Raw genomic sequence first — 22821 nt, forward strand, 5'->3', positions numbered from 1 at the left:
AAAAAATGATCAAAATTTTTCCAAACTTAAAAAAAACCTACGAAATCATAGATCCAAGAATCTCAACAAAGCCCAAGCAGAAGAGCATGAAGATAGCTACACCAAGGCAAATTATAATACGATTGCTTTAATCAGTGGTAAAGAGAACATCTTAAAAGCAATCATAGAAAAAGACACGTTATATACAGAAGAACAAACATAAGAATGACAGCAGTCATTGTCAGAAACAATGCAAGCCAGAAAACAGTGGTGCAATATCTTCAAAATGCTAAAAGGAAAATTTAGCTGTCAGAATTCTATACTAAGCAAAATACCTCTCAAAACCGAAGTTAAATAAAAATATTTTCAGATATACAAAATTTGAAAGACTTTGTTACCAACAGACCAGATCTATAAGAATGTTAAAAAGAAGTCCTTCAGGTGGAAGAAAAATGTTATCAGAAGGAAATACCTATCTATACCAGGCAATAAAGAGCTTCAGAAATGGTAAATATGTGAATAAATATAAAATATTTTTACTCTAATTTTTAAACCTTTTAAGACATAGCTTGGATGTGGCCAATAGGAAGCTAATAAATTTTTTAAAGGAAGGAACATATAACATAGTTGACTACTGGAAGCAAAAGTAATAAGGTATTATAGAATTTTAACAGATGTGGAATTACGATATATAACAACAACAGCTCAAAACCCAGAAGACGCAAAGTGAAAGTGCACTGTTGCAACATTTATATACTATAGGTCAGGTGGTATTATATTAATTAAAGGTAGATTAAAAGGGGAACAAATAACAGATGGAGCAATAGAAAACAAACAGCAAGATGAAATATTTAAATACAACTATATCCCTGGTCATTTTTAATATAATTTGTGTAAGCATCTAAATTAAAGGACAGAGATTGTCTGATTAATTTTTTAAAGATCCAGCCAGTCACGGTGGCTCACGCCTGTAATCCCAGCACTTTGGGAAGCCGAGGAGGGCGGATCATGAGGTCAGGAAGTCGAGATCATCCTGGCCAACATGGTGAAACCCCATCTTTACTAAAAATACAATAATTAGCTGGGCATGGTGGTGCGTGCCTGTCATCCCAGCTACTCGGGAGGCTGAGATGGGAGAATTGCTTGAACCCAGGAGGTGGAGGTTGCAGTGAGCTGTGATCACGCCACTGCACTCCAGCCTGGTGACATAGCAAGACTCCATCTCAAAAAAAAAAAAAAAAAAAAAAAAAATTAAAGATCCAACTCTATATTAATAGCAAAGTAGATATTAGAGCAAAAATATTAACAGGGATAAAGAGGGTCAGTTGAAAATGACAAAGATGTCAATTCATCAGAATAACATAACAGTCCTAAAAGCTTATGTATCTAATGACAGAGCCTCAAAATACATAAAGCAAGACCTGACAGAACTGAAAGGAGGAACAGACAAATCTGTAATTGCAGCCAAAGATTTCAACATCCCTGTCTCAGTAGTTGAAAAACAAGTAAACAGAAAATTAGTAAGAATATAGGAGACTTGAACAATACTTTCATCCAACTTAATTGATATTTATAAAACCCTTCACCCAACAACAGCAGAATACCACGGAAAAAGAGAGCTAAGGAGAATTCTCCTGGGGTCAAAACAAAACTCAAAGACTGGCCTCAAAAATACTCCTGCCCAAATGTAATTGGATCAGACTGTGGTGTAATGTATTCCCCAGCACATGATCAAAAACAATAAAGCAATCAGATAACAATTTGTGGAGCCTAACACTGGGTGTGATACCAGCAGAAGTAGATACTTTTACAAATAGATCAGGAAAAGCGGCAGTCAAATGGCTCTGCTAAAACCACTGTTATCCCAGGGTGAATGTGTACATATCCAAGGCTACAGTCTCTGAGGAAAGACAGAGGCTTCATACTGTGGGATAATAGACTAAATTAAATAGTCTAGCCAAGTCAGTAATAAAGAAGTAAAAAATAACAAAAGCAAGCTACAAAGAGGGGTGGAAGATCGGTATCTAGCGTGGCTACCATATATTACCAAAAATATAAAGTTTCAACAAAAAAATTATGAGTCATGCAAAGGAACAAGAAAGTATGCACACATGAAGGGGGAACACAGGCAAGAGAAACTGCCAGCAAAAGGCATCAAGTCATATTTAGCCAATGAAGATTTCAAGCATCCACTATAACTATGTTCAAAGAATTAAAGGAATTCATGCTTAAAGAACTAAAGGATCTACATATTTAGTGCAACCCCTATCAAAATCCCAATGATGTTTTTGCAGAAATAGAAATATCCATCCTAAGATTCATATGGAATCTCAAGGGACCTTGAGTAGTCAAAACAACTTTGAAAAATAACAAAGCTGAAGGACTCACACTTCCTGATTTCAAAACTTACTACAAAGCTACAGTAATCAAAACAGCGTGGTACTGGCATAAAGACAGACACATAGACCAATGGAATAGAATGAAAAGCCCAGAAGTAAACCCTCATATCAAGTGATTTTTGTCAAGAGAAGTTAGACTATTTATTTAGGAAGGGACAGTTTTTTTCAATAAATCATGCTGGGAAAATTAGATATCCACATGCAAAAGAGATTCTTTTGTAGTGCCAAATACAAAAAAAAAAATTTTTAAATGGACCAAAGACCTACCAAAAACTATCAAACTTTTAGAAGAAATCACAGGGCAAAAACCTCATGAAATTGAATTTGGCAGTAATTTATTGGATATGACTCCAAAGGCAGAGGCAAAAAAAGAGAAAACAATCAACAAATTAGACTTCATGAAAATATTAAAATGTTGTGCATCACAAGACTATGTCAACAGAGTAAGAAGGCAACTCACAGAATGGGAGAAAATATTTATAAATTATATATCTGATGAGGGACTCACATCCATAATATAGAGAGAACTCCCAAAACCCAAAATAAACAAACAAACAAAAAAAACCAGTGCTATTAATAAAAGGGCAAATAACTTAAATAGACATTTCTCCAAAAATCTATACAAATGGATAATAGGCACATGAACAAATGTTTATTACTAAATCATTAAGGCAATGCAATCAAAACTACAATGAGATAAGATAGTCCATCTCACCTGTTAGAATGGCTGCTATTTAAAAAAAAAAAAAAAAAAAAAAAAAAAAACACAAAATAACAAGTGTTGGTGAGACTATGGAGAAATTGGAACCCTTGTGCACTGTTGGTGGAAATATAAAATGGAAAACAGTATGGTAGTTTCTCAAAAAAGTTAAAAATAAAATTACTATATGATCCAGCAATTCTACCTCTGGTGAGGGGTGGCAGAGTAAAGGAAGCTATGGTGACAATTTCTCATCAAATAGAGAATAGTAATAAAGAGATAGAAACTATTTTGAATGGAAATTCCAAAATTAAATGTACAATAACCAAAATGAAAAATTCACTTAGAGGTGTTCAACAGGAGATTTGAATTGGCCAAAGAATCATCAAACTTGAAGATAGATTGATAGAGATTATATAATCTGAAGAACAGAAAGAAAAAGGGATAAAGAAAAATGAACATAGCCTTAGGGAAATGTGAAACACCCTTAAGTGTACTAACATATGAGTGAGATAGGATTACCAGGAGAGAAGAGAAAGAAATGAACAGAAAAAGTATTAGAAGATATAATGACTGAAAACTTCCCAAATTTGTTGAAAAATATTACACATTCAAGAAACTCTATAAACTCAAAGGAACCCACCCCAGACATATAATAGTAAAAGTGCTTGAAAGACAAAGAGAAAACATTGACAGCAGTAAGAGACAAATAACTCATCACATACAAGGGAATGATAATAAGATTAGCAGCTGATTTCCTATCAGAAAGAGTGGAAGCCAAAAGACAGCAGGCTGACATATTCAAAGTACTGAAAGAAAAGCCTGCCAACCAAAAATATTAAAAACAGAAAAACTATCTTTCAAAAACCATGGCAAAATAAAGACATACCTACATAAACAAAAACAAAGAGAATTCATCGCTAGCAGACCCACTTCACAAGAAATACTAAAAGAAATCCTCTAGGCTGAAAGCAAGCAAATACAGATGGAAATTCAAATCCATGTGATAGAACAAACAGCACTGATAAAGGTAGTTACATAATTATAAAAGGCAGTTTTAAGTGCATATTTCTTATTTCTTCTCCTATTTTTTAAAGAAATTATATAAAACATTATATATATAATTATATTCTCGGAGAAAATGTATACTCTAAAAATTACAAAATATTGTTGAAAGAAATTAAAGAAGATCCAATTGGCTTGTCGGCATGGTCATGGCAGGTGTGCTGAAGAAGACCACTGACCTTGTGGGATTGGCTGTATGCAAGAGTCCACACAAGACAAGCAACTAAAATCAGTCTGCTAAAATGTAAGAGGCTAAGAATATTGTACACAAAGATCCTTGATGTTCTTAAGCGAACCCCTAAAAAAGCAGCATATAGAAAGTATACAGAACAGATTGCAAATGAGAAGCTGGCTATGGTTAAAGCAGAACCAGCTGTTAAACAATCAGAAGACCAACTTCAAGGTGTTCAAATAAAAGAGGTGATTCTTCAGGCTGAAAATGAACTAAGTCTGGCAAGATAAATGATGCAGTGGAAACCATGGGAGATGTTCGTGGAGGAGCCTCCTGCCAATCAATGAAAATGGCCAATGTAATTAATAAATGGCTGGTGGGTTGATGGGAAACTGAGATAATTAAATATTTTGTTATATTAAGAGCATATCCATATTATTGACATTTTATGATCAAGAAAAGAAATATAGAAAATATTTAAGAGGGCCGGGCGCGGTGGCTCAAGCCTGTAATCCCAGCACTTTGGGAGGCCAAGACGGGCGGATCACGAGGTCAGGAGATCGAAACCATCCTGGCTAACATGGTGAAATCCCGTCTCTACTAAAAAAAATACAAAAAATTAGCCGGGCGAGGTGGCGGGCGCCTGCAGTCCCAGCTACTCAGGAGGCTGAGGCGAGAGAATGGCGTAAACCCGGGAGGCGGAGCTTGCAGTGAGCTGAGATCCGGCCACTGCACTCCAGCCTGGGCGACAGAGCGAGACTCCGTCTCAAAAAAGAAAAAAAGAAAAAAAAAAAAAAGAAAGAAAATATTTAAAAGACTTAAAATTAGTGATTATGGTAATACAGTCTTGTGAATCAATTTTTGATTTGTAAAGTAATCACACAAATTATTACAAAGATGATATTTCTTAGAACAGAGAGGTCATGGAAAGATTTGAAAATTAATTTTTAAAAATCCTACAGATCTTCAATGTAGAGGCCATAATCCAAAAGTAACGTTTCTTTAGTAGTATCTTCAATACATCATAAATTTTTTTATCATCCTGAAGAAGAAAAGGTCCTTAATTATTATTGTCTAAACAAATTTATAGATCACTGTTTAAAGTAAATAGTAAGAGTGAATATTTTCGAATGTGATAAAATAGAACAAGTGGCTGATAAAATTTGAAATTATAGTTAACCTCTTTGACTGTGATCTTACGTTTGTAAAGTAAAATTTAAGTATATAATTAGGCCAGATGCAGTGGCTCACACCAGTAATCCTAGCATTTTGGGAGGCCAAGGCAGTTGGATCATTTGAGATCAGAAGTTCAAGACCAGCCTCACCAACATGGTGAAACCCCATCTCTACCCAAAATACAAAAAAATTACCTGAGTATGATGGTGTGTGCTTGTGATCCCAGCTACTCAGGAGGCTGAGGTGGAAGGATCACTTGAGCCCAAAAGGCAGAGGTTGCAGTGAGCCCAGATCACACTACTGCACCCTACCCTGGGTATCAGAGCAATACCCCATCTCAAAGAAAAAAAATTAAAATTGAAAATTAAAATAAAAATAGGCTAAAGAGCTGACTATACATTGCTCCAAAGAAGATATACAAATAGCCAATGAGCACTTGAAAATATGTTCAACGTCATTAGCCATTAGAGAAATGCAAATCAAAATCACAATTAGATACCACTTCACTCTTACTATGATGGCTATACATATATAAATTTTTATTTTTGAGACAGGGTCTCACTCTGTCACCCAGGCTGGAGTAGGGTGGTATGAACATGGCTCACTGTAGCCCTCAACCTTCTGGACTCAAGCTATTCTTCTGCCTCAGTCTCCCAAGTAGTGGGGACTACAGGCACGTGCCACGCCCGGCTAATTTTTGTATTTTTTGTAGAGACGAGGGTTCACAATGTTGCCCAGGCTGGTCTCGAACTCCTGGTCTCAAGTGATCTGCCCACCTCAGCCTCCCAAAGTGCTGGGATTACAGGTGTGAGCCACCACATCCGGCCAAGATGGCTATAATTGCAAAAGCAGATAATAACAATTGTTGGTGAGGATGTGGAGAAATTGGAACCCTCATGTACTGGGGAAATGTAAAATGGGAAAGTAAAATGATACTTTCCATTTTGGAAAATGACAGTTCCCCAAAAATCTACACATAGAGTTTCTATACGACCCAGAAATTCCACTCCTAAGAAAATATCCAAGAAAAACGAAAATATACATCCACACAAAAACTTGTACACAAATGTTCATAGCAGCACTATTCATAATAGTCAAAAAGCGGAATCAACCCAATGTCTATCAACTGATGAATGGGCAGATAAAATGTGGTATATCCATACAATTAAATATTACTTAGCAATAAAAAGAAATTAAGTCCTGATACATGCTACAATATAGATGAACCTTGAAAACATTAAGCTAAGTAAGAGAAACCAGTCACAAAGGGAAACATATTTTATAATTTCATTTATATAAAATGTCCAGAATAGGCAGCTCAGTAGAGACAAAAAGTAGATTTCCTAAGACTGGTGGAGGTTGAGGGGAAAAGAGGAATGACTGCTAAACAGTATGGGCTTTCTTTTGAAAGCGATAAACATGTTCTAAAATCAACTGTGGTGATACTCAAAACTATTGCATTGTACATTTTAAATTCACCCATGGTACACTTTAAACTCGCCCATTTCAAGTGTACAATGCAACAGTTTTGTATTTGAATTGTACATTTTAAACAGCGGAATTTAAATGAGCGGCTGCATGGTGTTTGAATTATAGCTCAATAAAGATGCTATTTTTAAAAAGAACTAACCATTGATTCGCACAACATGGATGACTCTCAAAATAATCACGCTGAGTGAAAGAAGCCAGATTTTAAAAAGAGTACATTCTGCATAATTCCCTTTATGTAAAATGCTAGAAAAGGAAAGTAATCTGCAGTTACAGAGAGCAAATCAGTGGCTGCCTGGTTGGGGAAGAAAGGAATGGATTACCAAGGAGCATGAGAAAAATTGTAGGTATATTAGATAAGTTCATTATCTTGATTGTGGTCATGGTTTCATGACTGTATACATTAAAACTAATCAAATTATATGATTTAAATGTAGTTATAAATCAATCATCCTTCAATAACCCTGCAACAAAAAAGCATACTAAAAAGTCACAAGATTATTTATATATATAGATATACATATATAATCACAAGACCTATTTCTATGTATAGATATACATATGCAAATGATCAGAAAAGTATCTGGATAGATATACACAAAACTAATAACAATAGTTACTTTTGGAAAAGTAAAAGTGTAAATTTATTTTGTGTAAATAAATAAAATTCTAATAAACTTCCTTTTAATTTTAAAATAGTGAAATAAAACTCTAACAACAATATCTAGTTCCAAAATAAAATGACCCTAATTTTTTTTTTTTTTTTTTTTTTTTTGAGACGGAGTCTCGCTCTGTCACCCAAGCTGGAGTGCACTGGCCAGATCTCAGCTCACTGCAAGCTCCGCCTCCCGGGTTCACGCCATTCTCCTGCCTCAGCCTCCCGAGTAGCTGGGACTACAGGCGCCCGCCACCTCGCCCGGCTAGTTTTTTTGTATTTTTTAGTAGAGACGGGGTTTCACCGTGTTAGCCAGGATGGTCTCGATCTCCTGACCTTGTGATCCGCCCGCCTCGGCCTCCCAAAGTGCTGGGATTACAGGCTTGAGCCACCGCACCCGGCCATGACCCTAATTTTTAAAGAGTCCCTTGGCTGGGCGCAGTGGCTGGCGCCTGTAATCCCAACACTTTGGGAGGCCAAGGCGGGAAGATAAGTTGAGGTCAGGAGTTCGAGACCAGCCTGGCCAACAGATGAAACTCTGTCTCCACTAAAAATACAAAAGTTAGCCAGGTGTGGTGGCACATGCCCGCATGCCTCTGGTCCCAGCTACTTGGGAGGCTGAGGCAGGAGAATCGCTTGAACCTGGGAGGCGGAGGTTGCAGTGTGCTGAGAATGTGCCACTGCACTCCAGCCTGGGCAACAGAGCAAGACTCTGTCTCAAAAATAATAATGATAATAAATATAAATAAATAAGTAAATAAAGAGACCGTTAAGCCTGCAGAGACATGGACTCTGAAAACTGTCGAGAACCTCATGGAGGAACCATCAAGATGGATGCTCTGAGCACAGGGAAGAGGGACCAACTGGAGGAACCCAGTCACTGGCTGCCTGGGCAGACAGGCTTTGCATTGACTGAGGGAGATAGGATTCAAGGGTGGACAAGTCCGTGTCAGAGTTAACCCAGGGCTATGCTCCTGACTCATTAAGTGGCACTGAGCTAGCCCCTTCACCCCTCTAGGGCAGTTCTCCCGCCTGGACAGTGAGCATGGGTTAAGATGGCCTTTAAGCACTTTCCTGCTCTGATAGTCTGTAATTCTGCTGCGCTTCTTCATCCAGTTCAGTTCACTCCCCTATTCATTTTCCTAGATTTTGCACTTTTGTAAGATCCCTGTGAGAGTTGAGCCAAGACCTCTAGCTCCTCACCTGGAAAGCAAGTCTGCCTATCATTTGTTCACTCACTCATTCATTTATTTTTACATGTATTTATTCATTGAAAATTGCTTATGTGTTCATTTAATTGCTCATCATCCATTCACATATTCATTCTGTAAACATTCCTGGGTCAGCACTGGCTGGGGCCTGGCCTAAGAGGATGGTTCCTGTCCCTTAGCCACTTTCTCCAACTTTTCCATACCAATTAAGATTTCTAAATAGATTCTTTGTAATTGGGTCTTTGGGACATTATCCCTGAGGCACCCCAAAGTTTCTAAGCTGGGCACATTTCCTCTCTTCCCTCTAAATTTCCTCAGGGATCGCGCAGTCCCTTGGTGCACAGAGTGCTTTGAAAGGTGCCACCTCCATATGGCCTGCCTGCTCCCCCGGAGGCTGTCGGCTGAGATGGAGCTGGGTGCTACCAGGTCAGGGGGTCCCTGGCTGCCCACAGTAAACTACTGGCCTCTCCGTTTCCTAATTTTACCAAACCTGCACATTGCCAAGAAACCCACTGAATTCTAAGCAGTTTGTGTAATTCTGCCAAATTCCAAAAGTTTCATTTAATTCTATCGAGTTGCAAACCCTTTGCTTAATTCTATGAAAGTTCAGGCATGTTTTCAGAGTTTGGAAAGCTGGGCTGGTGTGAAACTCCATGTCCCGTCCACCTGGATTCTCTATGTTTAGGAGGCTTGGGCTTCCTTCTTTGAACTGTGTCCCCCTGGCTCCAGAGAGAAAAGGTCCCTGGTCTCAAACCCTCTGAAACATCCTCCAGTGAGCCAAGGAAATGGATCCAGAGAGCCTGAAGGTGAGTGAGAAATGGGGATGTGAAGGCAGAGGAGGGAGTCAAGAGCCTGAGAAGAACAGGGGCCTTGGCTTCCCCCTCTGATCGACTGTGCAACACTGGGCAAGCTTCTTCGCCTCACTGGGCCTCAGTTTCCCCATGTATAACAGGGGGGCAGTCCAGCTGATCTGTGAGACCCTTCCCAGCTCTGCCAAGGTGTCACCTAGGCAGGAACCAGCCTGTGTTTGGCATCCAGCGGCTCACTCCCTGTTTGTCTTAGCCACAGAACATCACAGCAAGACAGGAGGAAGTCAGCCATGGCCAGGCTGGCAGTCTCAGCTTGGCCTTCAGAACCTGGGAGAGGAGAGGAAGGGTGACATCCCTGCAGGCTGGCTGGGATAGGAAGCAGATAAGAAGTGAGAGAGAAAGGTGGGCATTATCCAAGAGGTCCAAACACAGGGCCATGGAGTGAAAAGGAGAGAAGGCTCAGCACAGCCTTGGGGAGGATACGGGAAGGCTCCTTGTGGAGGTGCCATTTGAACTGGTTTTTCCGTAGCATTCTGCCAGGAGGGAGGTGGGGGCAGAAAGAACATCATGGGCTCTGCAGACAAAGCTTTCTGGCCCTGCTTTGGGAACCAGAGTCCACAGCATCGGTCACGTTCCTCCTCCTCCCGCAGGCCCCATCCCCCAGCTGAAGGGCAGAAGGAAGAGCGGGGGTCCCAGGTCTTTTGCGGCTTGCCCCTGCTCCTGGGCTGCGGTGTCCTTCTGGGTCATTGTAGGCAGAGTTTGCTCCCTTCCCTCAGAGCTGCTCCTTCCTAGAGATGCCCCTGCTGCCCCTCCTGGCCGTGGTTTCCACACGCCTCCTCCCAGGGTCTAAGGCATCTGCCCAGCCCTCTGAAGCACCCTGGCCCCGGGTTCAAGGGGATGCACTACTGGAGCTGGGCATGTGTGTGCACACATATGTGTAAGAGACAGTGAGCGGTACCTAATGTGTGTATGCTCATGTGAATGACAACACAGGTACACACACGAGCCTATGTGTGGCTTATACTCACAGGCACACATTTGTGCACCTGTATGTCACACAAGTATTTGTGCATTCTCCTGTAGGTGAGTGCACATGTGGTGGCCTGTATGTATATTCCAATAGGTAGCCAAAGCTGCAGATGCTTCCTTGTGACTTTTGGGAATAAACTGTAGTACCTGGAACCACGCAAAGAGGAGGTGGTGCCTGAGCTAGCCACTGGGGGCTCATGATGCCATCTCTGTGTCGCACCCCAGCCCTGGCACAGTGCTTGTTTCTGTTTGTGCCCTGTTAAATGGGGGTCCCTCTCCAGGAATCCAATCTCAGAGTTTCCCTGCTGGGAACTCCAAAGTCTTGAAGGAAACTTGTGGCTCACATGTACCTGGGCCCATGGTGAGTCTGAAGACTTTTTCTCTCAGGCCCTAGGACTGGATCAGAGATCTTGCTGCAAGGCACCCCGGACTCCCTGAGGGAGGGCCTCCGTGTGTGGGGTTAAGCTCTGAACCCTACACTTACACTCTGGGAGAAGAACGAGTAGCCATAGGGGCCACCCACCCGGAAACCTCATGAGTGGCGAAGGCCCAGTGAGACCTAGAGAGACTCCACTTGTGACCCTTCAAGTAGCCCGACAGCAGAAAGAAAGGAAGAAAAATATGTACAGGAGTAATGAGCTTCCTGTCACTAGAGGGAAGCAAACAGAAGCAGGATGAGGCTGGGTATGGAAGAGTTGGGGGAGGGTGAGGCTGTGTATGGGAGGTGGGGGAAGGGTGAGGCTGTGTATGGGAGGTGTGGGGAGGGTGAGACTGGGTATGGAGGGTGGGGAGAGGGGGAGGCTGGGTATGGGAGAGTTGGGGGAGGGGGAGGCTGCGTATGGGAGGTGGGGGGAAGTTGGGGCTGGGTATAGGAGAGTCAGGGAAGGGTGAGGCTGGGTATGGGAGAGTTGGGGGAGGGTGAGGCTGGGTATGGGAGGTGGGGGGAGGTTGGGGCTGGGTATGGGAGAGTGGGGGGAGGGTGAGGCTGGGTATGGGAGTGTAGGGGGAGGGTGAGGCTGGGTATGGGAGTGTAGAGGGAGGGTGAGGCTGGGTATGGGAGAGTCAGGGAAGGGTGAGGCTGGGTATGAGACAGTGGGGAGAGAGTGAGGCTGGGTATGGAAGAGTTGGGGGAGGGAGAAGCTGGGTATGGAAGAGTGGGGGAGGGGGAGGCTGGGTATGGAAGAGTGGGAGAGGGGGAGGCTGGGTATGGGAGAGTTGGGGGTCCTCTCTGCCTAGGAAGGGTTTGCACTCAGCAGCCTGGGAGCATTCCTGTCCTCGGTGGTCCCTCACATCTGGCACCACCTGGCATGTAGTAGGTCCTCAGTCACTTCCGGGTTCTGGGGTGAGTAAGTGAGGGAGGAATAAAAGACAGAAATGGTCTCCTGTAAGGGAGGCACTGAGAGAAACTGTGCTCTGCCCAGGCTTTGGCATCATGTCCCATGGGATTAATGACACCATGCCAGATACCCTGGAACACTAAAGAGAGGTGACTCATGCTCTTTTGCTGGTGAGAGGATTGTGGCAGCACCTGGGGCACAGATACCCATCTAGAACCGTAAAAGAACAAGCATTGTTTGAAACCTAATAGAAGCATACACCCACTCTGAGCATGGTGTATGTTGGGAGGGCTGGATTCTAGCTTCACCTCTCCAGAGACCTGTTGTGTGACCTCAGCATCCCCATCTATACAATGGGAGATCCAACAAGTTGGCCTCTGGGCATGTTCCATGCTAATACCCTAGGAGTTCATGAAGTCAAAGCAACCCTGGCTCTGGCCCACAGAACAGAGGGGTTTGGAGCTGGGCCAAGAGCTCCATCAGATTTTAGCTGGGATACCCACAGGAAGGCAGATTATGAAGGTCCAATCCACACAGGGTAGCTAATGAAACAGGCCCTGGGCGGGGGGCAGGGAAACATGCCCACCAACAGCCTTCAAGGTCAGCAGCCCCTCTGACACACAGCACGGTGTATGCTTTGTTCATGGACACTACAGTAGGCCTGAAGAGACAGGTCAGACCACTGCAGGCCGAGGACATTCCGGACAGTGGGAATAGCAAATACGATGGCTCAGAGGCTTCCTTAAAGCCAGGAGAATCTCCACCTGCTCAGAGACCATCTAGCCCAATAGTTCCTCAAAGTGTGGTACCTGCACCAGCAGCAGAAGCATCACTCAGACCCACCGAGTCAGAAACTGGGTTTGGGGCCCAACAATCTGTTTTAACAAACTTTCCAGGTGATTCTGGTGCATGTTAAAATTTGAGAACTGTTGATCTAGCCCACTGTTTCCCAGCCTATGTTCATAGAACACTTATCTGCAGTAGGTTAATGGGTGTTCTGTAAAAGGGGATCCATGATCAAATAAGTTTGGGGTACACATGTTCTACATTGCTTTGTGGGAGTCATAGATCACATTAGCATATTAAAGACTCTGAGAAGTCCTGCAGTAAAGAGCTTTACTTTTTGTTAATCAAATGTTGTCTCAAATTGGTTTTTCAGATTGCTTACTAATGTTCTGATTAACATTCAGGGAATGCTGATCTAAATCAATCCTCACTTTTCACATGGAGAAACTGAGGCCTAGAGAGGGTAAAGGGATTGCCCGACGTCACAGAGAGCAAGTGTGGTAGTGCTGGAAACGATCCTGACAGTCCATCTCATCCCAGAAGGGGCTCTGTGAGCTTCCCCGCGCCCTGTACCCTCTCTCCTTTCATCCCAACTGTGGATCATCCCTTCAGAACTCTGCAGCATGCAGCCGCTCAATAGAACAGGGGTGTCCGCATTCTTTCTGAAAGGATTTTCTGGCTACCCAGCCCTGGAGCACCTGCTCTTCCCTCTGTGCTCCGCCATGTACCTGGTGACCCTGCTGGGGAACACAGCCATTGTGGCAGTGAGCGTGCTAGATGTCCACCTGCACACGCCCATGTACTTCTTCCTGGGCAACCTATCCACCCTGGACATCTGCTACACGTCCACCTTTGTGCCCCTGATGCTGGTCCACCTCCTGTCATCCCGGAAGACCATCTCCTTTACTGGCTGTGCCATCCAGATGCGTCTGAGCCTGTCCATGGGCTCCACGGAGTGCCTGCTGCTGGCTATCATGGCCTACGACCGCTACCTGGCCATCTGCCAGCCACTCAGATACCGCCTGCTCATGAGCCACCGACTCTGTGTGCTGCTGGCGGGAGCTGCCTGGGTCCTCTGCCTCCTCAAGTCAGTGACTGAGACAGTCATTGCCATGAGGCTGCCCTTCTGTGGCCACCACGTGGTCAGTCACTTCACCTGCGAGATCCTGGCGGTGCTGAAGCTGGCGTGCGGTAACACATTGGTCAGCGAAGTCTTCCTGCTGGCGGGCTCCATCCTGCTGCTGCCTGTGCCCCTGGCATTCATTTGCCTGTCCTACTTGCTTATCCTGGCCACCATCCTGAGGGTGCCCTCAGCTGCCGGGCGCTGCAAAGCCTTCTCCACCTGCTCAGCACACCTGGCTGTGGTACTGCTTTTCTACAGCACCATCATCTTCATGTACATGAAGCCCAAGAGCAAGGAAGCCCACATCTCTGATGAGGTCTTCACAGTCCTCTACGCCATGGTCACACCCATGTTGAACCCCATCATCTACACCCTGAGGAACAAGGAGGTGAAGGAGGCCGCCAGGAAGGCGTGGGGCAGGAGCTGGGCCTCCAAGTGAGGGAGGGTGGGGCTCTGTACAGATGCAGGTTTCAGGTTAGTAGCTGAGGCCATCATATGCCAATGCCAGTGAGGACGTGGCAGGGCTAGGGCTACAGGTCTGGTATCTTCATCCCAGCAAGGCAGCACCAAGTCCCGCTGATCCTGCCACAGAACAGCCCCCAAATCACCCTCTGCTCCTGCCCCTGCCACTGCCATAGGTCAGCTCTCAGCATCACCCTGGCCTTCACACCAGCCTCCTGGCTGGTCCCAAGACTTCAGTCCTGTTCCTCCCTACAATCTCTCCTTCATGGGGCATCTTTTTGAAATGCACATGTAATCGCATCACTCTTCTCACTGAAATCCTTAGGTGGCTCCCCACTGTTCTCAGGACAAAGTGGAAGCTCTTCAGTGGGGCATTTGAGGCCCTCACAAGCTGGTCCTGCCTGACTGACTCCCCAGCCTTCCTCCCCTCCCACCCTATCTCCCTTCTCACAGCCTCACATACCAGCCAGATGTGACCCCCACATGCCCTGCACTGCCCAGCTCTGTACTCTCCTCGGGTCCTCCCCACGAAGCAAGGAGTGTCCAAAAGCAAGGAGTGTCAGATTCTTCCCTCTCCCAGGGCCCAGCCCTGCCCAGCCCTAGACCCTGCACAAGTGTCTTAGAGATATAAACATGTCAGTGTAGGGGTGACAATGGCAGAGCCTGGAGTTCTTCCCAAATCTGAGCAGAGCTGAGACGGAGTCCACAGATGACGGGAATGGCCTAGCCTCCCTGGTAGGTGACAGTAGAGGCAGCGATGAGGCCTGTATTAGTCAGGGTTCTCTTAGAGGGACAAAACTAATAGAAGATATATATATATAAAAAGAGGAGTTTATTAAGTATTAACTTACATGATCACAAGGTTCCACAATAGGCTGTCTGTAAGCTGAGGAGCAAGGAAAGCCAGTCCAAGTCCCCAAACTGAAGAAGTTGGAGTCCAATGTTCAAGGGAAGGAAACATCCAGCACGGGAGAAAGATGTAGACTGGGAGGCTAGGCCTGTCTCTCCTTTTCACGTTTTGCTGCCTGCTTTCTCTTCACTGGAAACTGATTAGATAGTGCCCACCAGATTAGGGTGGATCTGCCTTCCCCAGCCCACTGACTGACATGTGAATCTCTTTTGGCAACACCCACACAGAACACACCCAGGATTCATACTTTTATCCCACAATCCAATCAAATTGACACTATTAACCAAAACAAGGCCCAAAGTCCAAGATTCCCAGAACTGTCAGGCCCTGGGACACCAATCATCCAGCCAGAGCCTGGAGCCTCACCATTCCTCCCACCTCACCTCGCCCAGCAGCAGCAGCAGCAGCAGCTTCCAGTGCCCCCTTTCCTGGGATCCAGGCCTCACCTGACTTGAGGGGGCTTGTTCTACCCATCCTCACCTCATGCCCTGGGACCCTGCCATAGCTGTCCCTGCCTGGTGCTCAGCCTCTTCCAGCTTTCCTTTCTGATGACTCAGTGGACAGGCAGTGGACATTGACCCAGATTCACAGAGTATTTCCATTCCCTGCCCTGCCCTCGCCTGTATGTACCATCTGCACGACGGGAGCAGTGGGGTTGCCCTGTGAGCAGCAGTCCACCTTTCCTGCCCCTGGCTACAGGTAAGCACAGCTCCTGCATGAGGCCTGAATTCCCCTCCCAGGGCTTTCTCCCTGCTTCCTCTGCTGGCCAGAACAGAGGCACAGAGAAGCACAGCTGGAGGAGTGAGCGACACCCAAGCCTGTCTGACCACGCGTGAGAGAAGGTTGTCAGCAGCCATGCCAGTGGCCATGCCATTCTGCTGGGCCTTGGATACATGACAGGAGTTTGGGTTTTATTCTGTGGGCTCTAGGGGTTTACAATCAGATTGATTTTTAGCAAGACCACTAATTAGATACCATTCCCTCTCTTGTTTAACACAATGTCCACTGTTAGGTGCCGTGCAGTGAGGTAGGCAGTATCATACACTGCTGGTGGAAATAGGGATAATTTAATATGAACTTCCTAGAAAGTAAGTTGGAAATATGAATCAAGGGCCCTCAAAACTTCCAGATCCCTTGACCCAACATCTCTACTTCTAGGAATCTAGTCTAAGTAAATAATAAAGGGCACAAAGATTTGGACATAAGGATATTAATAACAGCATTATTTGTAGTAACAAAAAAAAACTGTAATAATCTTAATGTTCCACCATAGAAGAATATTTAAACAAATCCTGGTGGAGTCCAGTGGTAGTATGTGATGCAGCCATCAAGAATTTTTTTTTTTTTTTTTTTTTTCAAGACAGGGTCTCACTTGTTATCCAGGCTGGAATGCAGTGGTACAATCTTGGCTCACTGCAGCCTCAACTACCTGAGCCCAAGCAATTCTCCCTCCTCAGCCATCTGAGGAGCTGGAACTACATGCATGCGCCACCACGCCTAGCTAATTTATTTTTAATAGAGACAAGGTCTCACTATGTTGCCCAGGCTGGTCTTGAACTCCTAGGCTCAACCGATCCTCCCAGTTCAGTCTCCCAAAATGCTTGGATTACAGGCGTGAACCACCATGCCTGGCCAGGAATCTTATTTTTTGAAGGGTATATGATAATGGGCAATGCTCATAATGTAACTAATAGAAAACAAAAAAGAACACATAACACTGTATTTTAGTATGATCTCAATTTTAACTTTTTAAATATTTTTCTTACAGATCTATGAATAAGTGGGTATCTAGGAAATACTGGAAAATGATGACTAAATATTAACTAACAGTTGTTTCCTTTGGGTGACAGGGTTACAGATAAATACTGTTTTTTTAAACTATTATTTGTAATATTGTTCAATATTTCTATGATGACCATGACTTTGAACTTAAAAAATAATGGTATATGGAAGACCACCTTGCCCATAGTACAGGACAGATGAGAAAGGCTTCCTCCTGAGGGCAGGGATGGGAGGACACTGCTGTAGGAAGCTGCTGCAGTCACCCAGGCCCTCAGTGAGGCCTGAGCCAGCTGGGCAGTAAAGGAGAGGGTGGCCCCAAGAAATATTGGGGAGATAGATACAGATGCAAAATAACATTTGGGAGTTAGAGATACAATATTTGGGATTATAGTTAACCCCTGAACAACACGGGAGTGAGGGGAGCCAACTCTCCTTACAGTAAAAAAAATCCATGTATAACTTTTGACTCCCCCAAATCCTAACTACTAATAGCTTACCGTTGACTGGAAGCCTTATCAACAACATAAAAAGTCGATTAACACATAATTTGTATGTTATATGTTTTATATGCTGTATTCTTACAATACAGCTAGAGAAAAGAGAATGTTACTAAGAAAATCATAAGGAAGATAAATAGATTTCCTATCTACTAAATGAAAGTGAATCATCATAAAAGTCTTTATCATTGTCAACATCACGTTGAGTAGGTGGAGGAGGAGGAGGAAGAGGAGGGGCTAGTCTTGCTGTCTCAGGGGTGGCGGTTCATCCGAAAGTTTTTTCAAACTGTAGCAAATCTCAAAAAAAATCCCCAATATATTATTTGAAAAATAGAAGTATAAGTGAGTTCGCGTTGTTCAAATCGATGTTATTCAAGGGTCAACTGTATATATGTGTAAAATAATATTTCGGAGAGATATTTGGGATTATAGAGGTGGAGGAGGAAGAGTGAGGACCGTAGGTTGGTCACAGGTTTCTGATTTATTTGGGGTGGACTGAGACACTGAGTGGGGAGGATGAGCACAGTAGATGGAGGAAGTGGGGAGATGGTGAGTTTGTCTTCGACCTGCTGAGTTCAGGGTATCCATGGGGGCAGCAAGGGGACAATATACTATGAGCAGATAGAAAATAAACAGTAACAACCTTTCCATTTTTTACTTCAACCTATGTTCTTGATAAAAAATCCAGAAGACAAATGATAGCATCATAGGAAACTTTGCAACTTCTGCTGCTTTACTGAAGGATGACTTTTAGTCTCTAAGCTGTGTCAAGTTGTTATTCTTTATTGTGAAAGGACAGGAAGGGGAGGGAAGGGAACAGGAATAAAGAAATCTGTAAAAACTCAGATGCCTGATTAAATCCCTGACCTAACAAAGTCCCTCGCCTGTACTTGGTGTCTCCTACCTTACAAAGCAATTTACTTTAAGCTTTGATGAATCCAGGTCCATACGGCAATCCTGGAAGGAGACACCCCATTCCACAACCCAGACACCCAGGCCTAGTGAAGCCGGGTTCATGGGCCTGGAGCCTATGGCATCCAAGGGGCAGAACTGCAACATGACCCAGTCTTCAGATTCTCTGTTCACTCTCTCTCCTATGCCCACTTCACCTCAGCAGGGCCCTCCTGGGGCAGGCCGAGGAACCTGGAGTCTCTGAAGCCCAGGTCCCACAGCTGCCAAGCCTGCACCTTTGTGTAGTTGCAGAGTTTGAACTTTAAATTGGACAGGGACCGTGAGTTCCCTGAGAGCAGGGAGCAAGCAGATTGTCTACATGGCAGGGGAACATGGGGCAGGTCTTGGGAGGCAGTGGTGGGGCGAGGTGGGGGGAACCTAGTCCATCCCAGCACCGTGCACTTGCTGGTAATGAACTCGGCACTTTCCAAACCTCAGCTCCCCTCACCTGGCTCCAGCTCCCTACAGACATTTAGGCCATGGCCAGTAGGTGTGAGGTAAGGAGAATTCATCTGACCCATTGCTTATTCTCATGAAATCATTTAAAACATTTAAAAGCCAAAATATTTGCTGGGGGACAGGGACAGGATGGTAATAATATCATCTACCGCTCACTGACTATTTAGCAGTGCCAGGCTCTGTTCTAAGAGCTTTGCATGCTTCCTCTCACTGGATCCTTAAAACAAGCCCACAAGGAGATGCTGCCATCTCCATGGTACAGGTAAGGAAGCTGAGGCTGAGAACATTGTTATCAAGTGGAAGAGCTGGGGCTTAGACCCTGGTCCTGTCTGACTCCAGGGCCATCCTCATCTTCTCTGCGACACAGCCAGGAAGCAGTGAAGCAGGAATCCCGGATCCAGGCTCTTCGGGGAAATTGTAACTGAAGCCTTCCTCTTATTATGCCCCTTTTCTTTTAAAATAATTTGTGAAGCCTAAAATAAGTATTAAGTGGTTAAAATTAGATTTACCAGACAATGAGACTGATATGACAGTTAGCTTGCAGAGTAACCCTGGGTCTATCAGACCTTAGGTTGGAAGTTGCTGGAAACATATGAGGAAATGTTTCAGAGATTACAGCGTACCAGAGATCACGTAATTGGCTCCACTTCTCAGAAGGAGAAATCTGACCAAAGTCATACAGCAGAGGAGGAACAAAGTCCCCGATTCAAACCTGGGACCCACCCTCCCAGTCCAGGGCTCATTCTAGGCATCACTCTGCCTCTCAAGAGATGTAAAACTGGGGAGTGAAACCAGGCAGTTATTTTCAGAGACACCCCAGGTCCTATCACTCTGTGACTCTGATCTTCCAGGCCATGACCGAGCATGACACTGCATGACACTGGTAGATGGCCGCTAGAGTAGCTTTCTGAGAGTCGTAAGACGCCGTTGCACCCACACGCAGAGGGGCTGCTCAGCAGTAATTCTGGTTCTCTTCCTTCTGGGCAGGTGGTAGGATGTCACAGGGCCAGTGGGCTGTGGGCAGATATGACAAATGTCTCTTGTGGCTCAGAGCAGTGAACTGGTACGAGAGGCTCCAGTGTGTCCTTCCCCAGCCATAACCACTGGTGACGTCCCACAGGGTGGAGCCTCCATCTGCCAGCGGCTCTGAGAACTCTGAGCCACCTGGAAAGCCACAGTAGACATGTAGCATGAGAAATAAAACTTTGTCATGCTAGCCACTAAAATGACAAGGTTGTACATTACTGTGACATAATTTTGCCCATCCCAACCCACCCACCAAGGGAACCAGCTCCTCTCTGATGTCCCAGCCTGTGCCCATGCTACAGGCAAAGCTGTTGGTAACCTGGTAACATGGCATTTTCTGGACACAGAGTTATTTCCTTAGGGCCATAAGCCAATGGTTTCATGTGCTGGTTCTAGTTTCCATGAATGTGTTACGATCAGACTCTTAAGTTGAGGAAAATCCACCATGTTACTGACGTAGCTATTCAGAAAGAGCAGGTGTTTCTGCAAATAGGAGACTGGCACCCCCCAAAGCCCTTCTCCTAGCAATCACAATAGCTGCATCATTCTGTTGCGGTATATGTTTTGGAGGGGGAAGGGGGAAGGGGGAATGGATTTTGAGGCGAGACCTTGGGTTCAGCATTCTTTGTTTGCGTTTTTAGAGAAAGGGACTCACTCTGTTGCCCAGGCTGGAGAGTAGTGGCATTATCATAGTTCACTGTAACCTCGAATTCCTGCGCTCAAGTGCTCCTCCCACCTCAGCCTTCTGAGTAGCTGGGTGCACAGGTGCAAACCACCATTCCTAGGATCGGGATTTTTGGCAGGACAACACGGGATGTCAATAAACGGTTCAACTCAAATGGCAATCACTGACACCTCCTGGCTGCAGGTCACTGGAGGGTGACAGTGATGAAAGACACAGCCCTTTCACTGCAATAGCTCATAGTCTAGGCAGAGAGAGATATACAAGAAAAAGGAACTATAATGAAGGCAAAATGAATGTAACCTCTGCTAATAGCTATGTGACCATCCTGTTGTCTGGGTGGTCAGTTTGTATGAAGCCATCTGAGAGAAGGCTGCACGAGACAGTGGTGCGTGAACTGAGCCTTGAAGGATGAGTAGAAAAGAAAGGCACTCCAGCCTGAAGAAACTGCCCAAGAAGAGGGACGGGATTGGAGCACGCAGGCTTTGTCCAAAAGACAGGGAGTGGTCTGGTGAGGCTGCAGCAGTTGTGCGTGAGGGATGCGGTGGAGGCAAGGCAGGAGGACGGGCCAGAGCCTACACACAAAAGCCCTCAAATGCCTCCACCATGCCCACTTGGTCTTACTGTTAGAGGTGTAAGTGATGAAGAAAAATGCAGTCAGGTGGTTTCCCACCCTTCACCTGCTTGAAACCCCCACATCTGTGTCCATTGTCAGAATTTGAGATGAACATAGTTCTTTCTGTAACAACACACCCATCAAAAACAAAGATCTTACAGTTCTGCTTTCCAGATTTCAGGCTTTACTTTGTCTTTACATCCCAGACGCAGAGAGAATCTCAGAGATCTAAAGCCCGGAGAGAGGAGGGGAGGTGTTCAAAGTCACCGAGTAAATGAATGACTACAAATTCCATGAGGGCAGGAGCCAGGTCTGCCTTTGCTGTATTCCCAGCACCTGGCCCAGGGCCTAACACATAATAGGTGCTCAATAACTATTTGTTGAATGAGTGAATGAATGAGGCTTCACACTTGGGGAATTCTTTACTTTTTGCCAAGCCTCGCCAAGAAAAACCCTAACTATAGATGTTCACGTGGATCATAGTTAAAGGTCAGTTACTGACCAAGATTACCCAAGTGCCCCTGTATGTTCCTGAAACTGTCCTTTAAGAATCACCCTGATTGGCCGGGCGCAGTGGCTCACGCCTGTAATTCCAGCGCTTTGGGAGGCCAAGGCGGGTGGATCACAAGGTCAGGAGATCTAGGCCATCCTGGCAAACACGGTGAAACCCATTTCTACTAAAAATACAAAAAATTAGCCAGGCGTGGTGGCAGGCGCCTGTAGTCCCAGCTACTCACTCGAGAGGCTGAGGCAGGAGACTGGTGCGAACCCGGGAGGCGGAGCTTGCAGTGAGCTGAGACTGCGCCACTGTACTCTAGCCTGGGTGACAGAGCCAGACTTTGTCTCAAAAAAAAAAAAAAAAAAAAGAATCACCCTGATTCAGGGTAGAGGAAAGAAACCCTGCACAGGCTCTGGAGAAAGCTGGTGTCATGGAGGACACTGGAGCCTTTGTCCAGGAGGTGGCTAGTACAGATGGAGCAGGCACCTGTAGCTGATGATGGATGCCGTCCTCCATCCAGCCTCAGTGACAGGTCATTGCACCCCCCAGGGCAGCACCTTCAGGTGTATGTTTCCTCTGAGCTACACAGCATCCCAGTCTTCAAGGAGGAAGCTGAGTCTCAGAGAGGTCAAGTGTCTTGGTCAGTATCACACAGCTGGTCTGAGCTACAGCCAGGAGGCATAGCTGGGTTTTGGCGTCATGCATTCGCTATCTGCCAGGTGCCTGCAGTTCGCAGCACTTGCTGCGTGAGGTGCTGGTAGAAAGGAGGCAGACTCCTGACTTTAAGGTGTAGTAGGGAAGACAGGTGCACCACACAGCACACAATGACACGGAGGGATGGCGAAGGGCGGTGGGAGCACAAGATGGGAGCAGGTAACAGCAAGGGGAAGGAGAGGGAGGAAAAGAGACGGTGCAGCACTGGGCTCTGGAGAATGGGCGGAACACCCCCACGCTGGGGATGGGAGGAAAGACATGCCTCCATCTAGGACAAAGGTGGGGAGCTGGGAA

At 45.2% G+C, this 22821-nt stretch overlaps 1 protein-coding gene and 1 pseudogene across 1 annotated transcript; both read left to right on the forward strand.

Annotated features, from left to right (window-relative positions):
* Positions 1-4292: 4292 nt before the first annotated feature.
* LOC104672338 lies at positions 4293-4677 on the forward strand (annotated as a pseudogene).
* An 8695-nt stretch (positions 4678-13372) lies between these two features.
* On the forward strand, positions 13373-14447 carry LOC104672344 (olfactory receptor 13J1). The gene has a single exon (XM_010376127.1). It carries the CDS (start codon positions 13430-13432, stop codon positions 14366-14368), a length of 939 nt encoding a protein of 312 aa, XP_010374429.1. The 5' UTR covers positions 13373-13429; the 3' UTR covers positions 14369-14447.
* Positions 14448-22821: the final 8374 nt, after the last annotated feature.

This window comes from Rhinopithecus roxellana, chromosome 16 (assembly GCF_007565055.1).
Source record: "Rhinopithecus roxellana isolate Shanxi Qingling chromosome 16, ASM756505v1, whole genome shotgun sequence".
NCBI lineage: Eukaryota > Metazoa > Chordata > Mammalia > Primates > Cercopithecidae > Rhinopithecus > Rhinopithecus roxellana.